Source organism: Lathyrus oleraceus, chromosome 3, assembly GCF_024323335.1.
Source record: "Lathyrus oleraceus cultivar Zhongwan6 chromosome 3, CAAS_Psat_ZW6_1.0, whole genome shotgun sequence".
NCBI classification, from domain to species: Eukaryota; Viridiplantae; Streptophyta; class Magnoliopsida; order Fabales; family Fabaceae; genus Lathyrus; species Lathyrus oleraceus.
In genome coordinates this window covers 24,976,822-24,986,705 of record NC_066581.1, presented here as the reverse complement: position 1 = coordinate 24,986,705, position 9,884 = coordinate 24,976,822, and the positions used below count along the sequence as shown (strand labels likewise).

General features: G+C 38.7%; 1 protein-coding gene and 1 pseudogene across 1 annotated transcript; both read right to left on the bottom strand.

The window, feature by feature from the left end:
- Nucleotides 1-864: 864 nt before the first annotated feature.
- Nucleotides 865-2,495, bottom strand: LOC127129455 (uncharacterized). Its single transcript, XM_051058638.1, has 6 exons — nt 2,245-2,495; nt 1,861-1,992; nt 1,675-1,761; nt 1,473-1,596; nt 1,062-1,385; nt 865-960 (listed from the first exon to the last, which is right to left on the bottom strand). Exons 1-6 carry the CDS (start codon nt 2,493-2,495, stop codon nt 892-894), a joined length of 987 nt encoding a protein of 328 aa, XP_050914595.1. The 3' UTR covers nt 865-891.
- On the bottom strand, nt 2,457-3,935 carry LOC127128881 (ribonuclease H2 subunit A-like; annotated as a pseudogene).
- Between the last annotated feature and the right edge of the window lie 5,949 nt (nt 3,936-9,884).

Below are 9,884 nucleotides of genomic sequence, written 5' to 3'. Positions count from 1 at the left end.
CTATGGATACAATAGTTGTAGGTGGATTTAGACTGCTTTCCCTACAATCTAGCAACATGATTGAACATTAGTGAGCAAATAATTGAATGATTTAAGTAAACTCGCAATGGAAGCGTTCTAACATACGCCTTAAAGAAGAACTCATTCTTAATTGCTTACCTTCCCTTACAGCAATAAAACGGTTAAAGCGTGTATCTAATACTCCATCTGCATAGCTTACAGTCGGTCCACCATAATCCGGAGTGAGAGGTATAGGAGACACATCTGGTGTGATCAAACACACAAAAAAAACAGCACAAGTTAACAAAATTGCTTGCTTCACACACATTGAAAATCACACAACACCAAATCAACATTCTCATGTTGATACAAATCAATATGCAAGTATTGAGCAAAAAAAAAATCAATATGCAAGTATTGAGCAAAAAAAATCAATATGCAAGTAAACTACAGTTGACTATAAAGAAAACTTAATTTGATGGCAGAATAAAACTACCATGCATTTTTGGAAAGACGGTAAGTTTGATAAAATCATGGTGGCGCTGTGATTTTGTTGGTAGTTTTTGCTAAAATCGTCTGTGTGCCAGTGCCACCGTAATTCAGCTTAACTCGCCATGAATCCAAACATGCACATATCAAAGGTGCGCAAAAATAAGGGTATTGGGGAGTGAAAACTGATGCTTGCTTACCAAGAGAAGAGATGGATTGTTTGTATAATCTCTGATCCTTGTAATTTGCAAAAAAGACAACATCTCCTGAAACAGTGAAAGCACCACCACCATATTCCTGAGCCAGGGTTCTCACTCCAAATTCCTTCGGAGTAATAAAATATTACTTACTACCAGTCAACAATTCTGCATGGAACTTGTGAACAAAAGAAACAAAAAAATCTTACTTGTAACGCTTGTAAGCTAAACCTCTAAAAGCAGCTTTAGCTTCTGCTGCTTCAAGGAAAACAACCTGAAATACCATCCCCAAATAATTCAAAGCCTGAACAATAATAATAATAATAATAATAATAATAATGATAATGATGAACATGGCCAGGAGAGGAAAAATACCAGGGCCAATGTTTTGGTGGAGGGGAGAATTATTTTATCCAAACTACCAAATTTCCCAAACATGTTTGCAAGTTCATTTTCGGTAGCACCATAGGGCAAATTCTTGGCTAAAATTACATGGTTACTTCTTTTAATGCCATCAACTTTACCCTTCGCAAGCTCCTCCAAAGCTTCCACGTTCACTCCAGCTTTTTTAAATGCATTTTTTGTTTCTGAAATCACTTGTGTTTCTCCCAGAGCAATACGTACAGCAAGATCATCAGCTTCTCGATCCAGTAAATCACTTTTACTAACACCATATTTCCGAGCAACATTTTCTACAATCTATTAACATCAACCAACACATGATTAAAATATGCCTACATCTATAAATAAGAGAAAAAGCAACCTGCTATCAATAAAGAAACATACTGTATCAGGGCGCATGAACAGACTATTCCATGCTCTGGTATCTCCACTAGCTTCAGCTGCTTTCCTCTCTTCTTCTCTTCGTTGTTTGAGAGTTTTTGTTCCTTGATCCTTGGAAACATTGTTCCTACAACATGTAAACCATAAAATGACAATACATGATAATCCAATTTAACATCTTCCATGATGCAACATTATTCCTTACTCTTCATTGTTTGAACGTCTTGGTATAGCTGGCATAACATGTAATAATCTTCCCTGGAAGATTGAATTGTCTGACTCTTGCAACGCCCTGATAAACATTTTCACACACTTGCATAAATTACAATATAACAATAGTTGGTATAAATGAAGGTGAGAAAACAATTTCTATCCATCTAGCTGTTATTACCTGGCTGCAAAATCTGGAACTGTGAAATGAATATAAGCTATTCCCTTGGATCGTTTCGTTTCCTTATCAACAACTAAATGAACCTGTGAAACACCGCCAAACTGACTGAAATGCTCTTCCAGTTCCTCCTCCCTGTAACAGAGCAACAATAAAATGATAAAACCAATTAAAAATAAAAAAAATTTAAGATCAATTGAAAGATAATACTAACGTAAAATATTAGCTACCATAAGATATTCATTCTGTAGAAAAATACTAAATGGAAAAGCAGGAAAAACAATATGAAACATGGATCCATAAGAGAATTTGAGAAAGTACGTGGTCGTGTATGGCAGAGCAGGAAAAACAATATGAAACATTCATTCAGTCATAAGCTCACGTGACTTGTCGGAATCGGGATTATTTGGTAATCCAACTACTTTTCTGTCGCTTAAGATAGGATGGTTTGCAATTGATGTACCATCCGTATCTTTATTCAATGCTGCTTGGTTGTTACCATCATTGGATACAACTGAAGTGTCGTTTTCCCACAGCTTAGACTTTGCGCGAGGTTGCATGACATGAAGAAAATCTTGAAGCTTCGGGTCCTTGGGCTGAAAGGAACAAATTTGACAGTAAATTATGTTAGAGTCCATGCTCAAGCTAAGGAAATCCACAACGAAATGAATGATGGATGTAGATCCCTTGAATCACAGTTCTTGTCTGCCTGTTTTGTCTCCTTGCAGAAAACTTCTATTTACCACTTTTAAAATAAGTGCTGCGAGTTCCCCAACTAAACCGAACCAATGTTGGAAAACCGAAGATAGAATGTTTGTGATTTTCTAGCCAAGACTTGGTTGCGGGATCTACATTAACAAAGAAACAAAACCATATTTATTATAATTACAATGTAAATCAATATAATACTCAATATCATATGCGACGTACTCATGACACTCTCACCTGCAGGATATCCAGAACCAAAGTTCCTGTTTATATTATCAGCAGTCTCATCGAGCACCCAATCTCTTACAGCTCGGTCCCTCGTAACCTGAAAGGTTGGATTAAAGATTTTAAGTAAACAATAAAACATTATAGTATACTGATGTAGTTTTAGAAGAGAGTTAAATACCTTTGCAGCTATACTTGCACCACTGACAACAGGATGACAACAGGATAAAGACTATCAGCTTTCTTAGCAACCACAAATTTGATAGATGGGAAATTTTTAGACATTTTTACCTCATATTTCCCTGGATCTCTGACCGTATCAATATAAACCTGAAAAGCACAAATCATACATTACATTACATCTCTAATAATTCAATTATCTGCTTAACATTACTACCCAAGTACTTTAACAATAAAAGTTACAAAAGCCTCAATTTTCTCTTTCAGTAGCCGATTTTACCTCGGTTAGAAGCACTCCGATTTTGAGGACCCTATCAACGAGGCCCATAGCAGAGTCATGTGATATCTCATTCAAGTTTATCTTATTCCTGTTAGAGTTACAAAAAGTTACAAAACGGAAGAAACAACAATTTGAAATTCACCAGAACAGAAAAACAACAAAATCAAAAGCTAACTAACTAGGGTTTATAGATTTACTTCTTGAGCATTTTAGCAGAGAGTTCCTTTGGATCAATGACATCAACAACCCATCCAATAGAATCGTTGCCTTTCAAAGCTTCAAATAATTCCTCCCTCTTCTCTTCCTTCAGAGTCTTAGAATCTGTTTGAACAATCATTGGTGCCAATTTAATTGATTATAAAATAATCAGAAAAAAAAGAGAATGAAGTTGATTGAGAAAGTACCGGCGAAACTCAAAGTAGCTAGGGTTTTCTTGTAGGAGAGAGGACAGTATAAACAGCCATAGACCATAGGACCAAGAACGGGACCTCTTCCGGCTTCGTCGATTCCCATTATGCAAGGCTCCGATGCCCATTCTGGAACCATAGCTTCGGATCCCATTTTCGCACATATAATGGGGTTTAGGGGAAGAATCTTTCACACAGGATAAACAAGCTCTGATTGAGGGTTGGAAGAAGGGGGAGTGGATTTGGGAGAAAGAGAAGCAAGCTCTGATTGAGGGTTTGGGAGAAGAATGTAGGTTTTTTAGGATTTGGGAGGGAATAACATTTTTTTCGTGACATGGAGGGAATAAAGACTTTAGACAGCGCTTTTGGTTTTAATTTTTTTTTTAATTTAAAGACTTTAGACAGCGCTTTATCAAAAGCGCTGACTAAGGTCTATATTAAAAAGCGCTTTCTAAAAGCGCTGTCTAAGGGGGGGTCTTAGACAGCGCTTTTAGAAAGCGCTGTCTAAGACCCCCCCTTAGACAGCGCTTTCATTATTTTTTTGGAACATTTTCCGTGTTTTATTTTAATTTTAACCTTAGACAGCGCTTTCTTTTAAAAGCGCTGTCTAAGATGCGCTGTTAAAAGTCATTTTTGGCGTAGTGATGCCAGACCTAAGAAGCTTTGCAGAATTCAAAAATTGATGAAAACAGGGCATCCACACGGCCGCCCGTATGGTGACACACGACCGTGTTAATCAAAACAGTGGATTAACATGGGCACCCTTGTGGTGACACACGACCGTGTTAATTAAAACAGTGGATTAACACGGGTGCCCGTGTGGTGACACACGACCGTGTTAATTAAAACAGTGAACTAACACGGGCGCCCGTGTGCAGGAACACGACCGTGTTGTTTGTAACGGACCAATTTTTCAAATTTTGTGATTTTGAGTATTTTCAATTTTGGGCCCCACTTTCTATTATATCTCTTCCCCGCCACTCATTCTCACTTTTTCTGATTTTGGAAACCTCTCTCTCCCTCTTCCTCCATTGTTAACCTAGCCTCCATCAAATTAAGCTTCACTTTTCTCATAGCTCCACTCATTTTAACCTCATCTCACCTTCACAAAAATTGTTCCTCTCGCCGTCCTCTACACAGTGACGGTTGCAGTTTTCCGTAACCTATTCTTTGGATTTTGAGATTTTTTTTTTCAGGTACCATTATGCCCCCAAAGGAGAAGGAGGTAGCCACGTCTTCTCGACCAAAGCAACGGGTTAGACGCTCTACAAATCCTCATGGCATTTTGTTTGACCAACCGAATCATCAAGAGAGGTATGTGATTCTAGCTAAACGTAAGCTTATTCCGACCCGATATATGTGTGATGCTACCCTAGATGAGTTAGGTTTGAAAGAAGAGGTGCACCGCATGTTCCACAACATCGGTATGTTGGAATACATGCAATTAGAAGCACCGACCTTCGCTCAAATTACCCTTGAAATTCTTGAGTACGGTTGAGTTCAAGATGAGGAGAAGGTGGACAGGTTCGGAAATGGAATTTTATGGGAAAATTATTTTCCGCTTGTTTGATGAAGATCACAAATTATCTGTGGAGGAACTTGGGAGTATCCTGAGACTCCCGGTATCTGGATCCGGAACCCCTCCGGACACTTTTTCTACTATTGATTTCTGGCAAGCTATTACAGGTAAAACTGGATATAACCCTAGCTCGGGAAAAGCTTCTGGAATTCATAACCCGTGCTTCAGGTATGCACAAAAAGGGTTAGCATACACCTTGTTCGGACGGGGTGATAGTACCGGGGTTGCGGCTAAGAGAGAGTTATTTTTTCTGTATTGCATGGCCCACAATGAGCGAATCAATGCAGCAGCTTTCACCGCCAATCATTTGAAACAGGTTGGCCATGCAACTACTGGGGATATTTCTGTAGGTGGTATGATCACGCAGATTGCGGGCCACTTCGGGTATGATCAACTCTTGATGGAAGAGACTGCAGTAATGGGCAAGAATAAGATTGACATGCACACGCTAGTCAATCAACAAATGATTGCCATCAGGCCGACTCATTACGCTTTGATGATTCACAATATGGAAGTGCTCGCACTACCAGCACCTGGGTCCATTAGCATTGCCAATGCTGCTAACTGGTTGTACATAGGTTCAGCCCAAGTTGTAGGGGAAGATGCGCAGTTTGACCATGACCTTTCAGGTGAGGACATGGAAGAAGATGAGACGCCAGCTACCCACGGTATTCCACCCCCACGTGATTCGAGCCTACATGGTGAAGGCTCCTCTTTTATGTCTCAGGACCAGTGGGGTTGGATCCAGACGGAGATGGGAACTCTCCGCACCAAGCAGAATAGACAAGGTGCGGAATTAGATAGACAGAGTGTGGAACTGTTCCGGCAAGGGACAATGATGGATGACATGCAGGCCATGATGCAACGTCTGATGTTGCATTTCCCACACGATCCCCCGCCTCCTCCGCAACAGTGATCACTGTAAGTCCCCTTCGTGTTTGAATTTAAACATTGAGGTCAATGTTTAGTTCAAGTGTGGGGGGGGGGGGGGTTTCTCCTTTCATGTTTTATTTTCTTTCAATTTTTTTTGTTTTTGTTATGTTATCATTATATTAGTATGTTTGTTTGTTTGTTTGTTTGCTGTTCTTTTGGACCTACTGTATGTACAGAGTGATAAGAAACGGTTGGACGAGCCCGGGATCAATGGTAGTGGATGAATGACACCCCTCAAACTTAGGCTGATAAGGCACCCCGGAAGTTGATGCAACCTTGAGAAAAGAAGTCAGACACAATTTGGGGACACAGGACCAAGAGAGCGGTATGGAAAGACCAAGTCAGAAAAGAACCACATAACACGAGGAGACTTCAGAGCTTGCAAGCTAACCAACACGGTGAGATCACAAAAAGCCAAACACGAAATATCAACATGAGAGTTCAGCCAGGTATGACTTTATCACTCTGATTTTGCGTATGTCCTGTTGACACGTCACAGCATGACAACACACACTGAGGCAAGTTGTTTGTTTAGCCAGGGCCTTTCTAACCATCCCTATCTGTATGTTTCCCTTCGTAAACCCCGTTGAGCCTTAGCCATTTTATTCATCGTAAACCCCATGTTAACTTTTAAGCATTATTCATCATAAACCCCCTGTTAACTTTTAATCATTCATTTCCTTTTGTTTCATAACTCGGTATGATTGTGTGAATTGCAAGATGTGCAATAAAACTAAGTTTGGGGTGGAAATCTTGAAAGAGAAGGCAAGTGAATAATAAGAGATCATACAAAAAGAAAAATAGTATGTATTTTCTTTTAAAAAAAAGAGAAAAAAAAAGAGAAATGAAAAAACAAAAGAGAAAAATGCACTTGCCGAGACTTAAGACTCTAACACATATAAAATGCTCAGAAAATTTGAGTAGAAAAAGAGTCAATAGAGTGAAATTAACCCCCAGAGTATACATGATGCACGAGAAAAAGAGAAAGAAAAATCACACAACATGACTACCGAGTTCAAAACCCTTTATTATCCAATTTTTTTGTTTATCCCACCGTACCCAAGCCCCGTTACAACCCAAAAAGACCTCTAAAAGTGTGTGGAATCTGCTGTGGTAGTGACATTAGAATGTATTCAAAGTTAAGAGTTGGTATTGCATATTGTGTTGTGAGTGTACACACCTAACCCTGAGAGATATTGTGAGTGTGTGAAAAGCTTGCAGGTGAAGAGGTTTCTAATGTGAAAATGTGGTAAACTGCCTGAATTGGAGAGACCTGAAACTCGATTGGAAAGGAAGAACACAAATGGTGAAAGACTAGGTTGCATTGTGGAAAATGAATTCGGGGGTGACCTTTGTTTGGCCTCAATACATCACTTGAGGACAAGCAATGAGACAAGTTTGGGGTTGTGATCGGTCACCATTTCCAGTGAATTCCCACCGTTAATCCGACGTATTTTCATCACTTTGGCAAGATTTATGTTTGTTTTTAGTTTCTTCGGAGTCATTTATCATGTTTTGTGGGTTTGGTATCGCATTGCATTCGATTACAAGTTTATATCAAAAAGATCTCGTTTATGCTTCGTTTGGTAGTGTCATTGTTACAAGCCATTGCACATGTTTAAAAGCAATAATGGTGAAGCTATGGATACTCAGAAAGGCAAAAATATGAAGAAACAGCAGGTCAACACAGGCACCCGTGTGCCACAACACTGCCCGTGTTGTTGATCAAGCAGAGAAAAATGAGAGGAGAAAAACAGAGAACAACACGGGCACCCGTGTGGTGACACACGGCCGTGTTGTTTAAAACAGTGCATTAACATGGGCACCCGTGTGGAGGAACACGGCTCGTGTTGTTGCCACTGTAGCTTGTGTTGAAAATAATTAATTATGGAGAACAACACGGCCACCCGTGTCGTGACACACGGCCGTGTTGATTGGATGCAGCTTGGAAACCCTACTTTTTGCTTTGTGAATCGATTCTGCTCATTAGGGGTAGTTTGGACCTTTTGCTTGGAAGGGATTCATCTGAAGCTATAAGAAGGCTTGGAAGAGAAAGAAGAAGGCACTTTTTGACGGACGAAAGAAAACATTGCATTGGAGAAGATAGCGAATACGAAGGATTTGAAGACGGCGAGATTCAAGGGCATCAACCATTGAAGATTAAAATCTCCTAATTCTTTGTAATGTCTAATCTTTACATTATGAGTTCTTTAAGTACTATGAGAGGCTAAACCCCCTGATGCTAGGGGGGTGGTCCTGATGTTATCGCATGTTATGAATTTGAACAAATGATTTCTTGATTACTATGTTACGTATTTCAATTCAATTGTGTGATGTTATTATGCTTTTGTATCGGACAAATACAAATTGATCTATGACTTTCAATAACAGGATTGTGATGGTTAGGGTTCTCACACAATTGGGTTTATGAATGCATCATCTAGGACTAGTAACTTTCGTAAATCACCGTAAACCTTGATATTTTGTATGATTAAAACCAATGATTAATTGAATGGACATTTGAGTAAGAATTGGTAGTTTAATAGTTTCTTCCTTAAGGACTTAAGTAAGAACATTCTGAGGTTAGGTGATTGAATGTTTCATATGTATTAAAGAAATCTTGACTGGATTCATAACCGGTTAACTCAACCACTCACCCTAGCATCTTTTATCTTAATCAATTATTTTTACTATTTTTGCGTTTACTATTCTAAATTCCAAAACAACCAAACCATTATCTTTTTGTTCTGATAGAATCAAATTAAAATAAGTATTTCCTATGCAATCCTTGAGATAGATACTTGGAAATAAAAGTCCTTATTACTACATCGGTAAAAATAGTACACTTGCTATTTTTCCGATCAAAATCATACAAAGTCGAGTCGCCACCGCACTTCTATTTATCCAAAGGAAAGGTTAGAAAGCGAACAAAAACCTAAAAGTTTTACAAACAAAACTAGTAAAAGAAGGCCAGAGATCTGGGTAAGGGGGTTGGTTATGCAATGGGAAGGTGTTAGTCACCCAAAGCATCATAGGTACTCCTAGGGAGACCTTTTCACGCTTGTTGCAAAAGGTTATTATTTATGAAAATATTTTGTGCAAACATGATTGAAGAGATGAGAAAAGAATATACAAGTTTATTTACATTTTATGTTTGGATGGATAAACCCATTGCCTACGTACCCTCTTATGAAAAGATTAGGATCAAAACCTCGTAGTTCGGGTAAAAGATTTCAAAACAGTGAGTGGATTGATTGGTCCAAAAGCCTTAAGGTCTTTTGTTATCAAAGGGAGAAAACTCAACCTGAAAAACCACAAGTCCACCATGTGAGGATAGCTTCGACATGCTAGTGAGGGGTTAACCCTATAATAAGCATGGAAGGCTTATTGTCCATCACTAAGGACATAGGTGAGTATTATATCTACCACAAAGATAACTCAAACCTAATAGCTAAAGGTTATGAAAAATTTGATTAAGAAGTGGACATAGAACCACAAAGAAACACATTTGAGTGGGTTATATTAACCAATTAGAAGTATGTACAAAACGGTCAAATTTGACTTAAAGATTCAATTCAAAAGGAGTGTTATGAAAAGAAAGTTTGAAAATCAAAAGCATAAGGCTTAGGTTTCTAATGTTGAAAACAAGTCAAATGTTTGCACAAAGGTTTTTTGGTTTAGGTTAGGATGGAGAGAACAAGGTGAGGGATAAGCA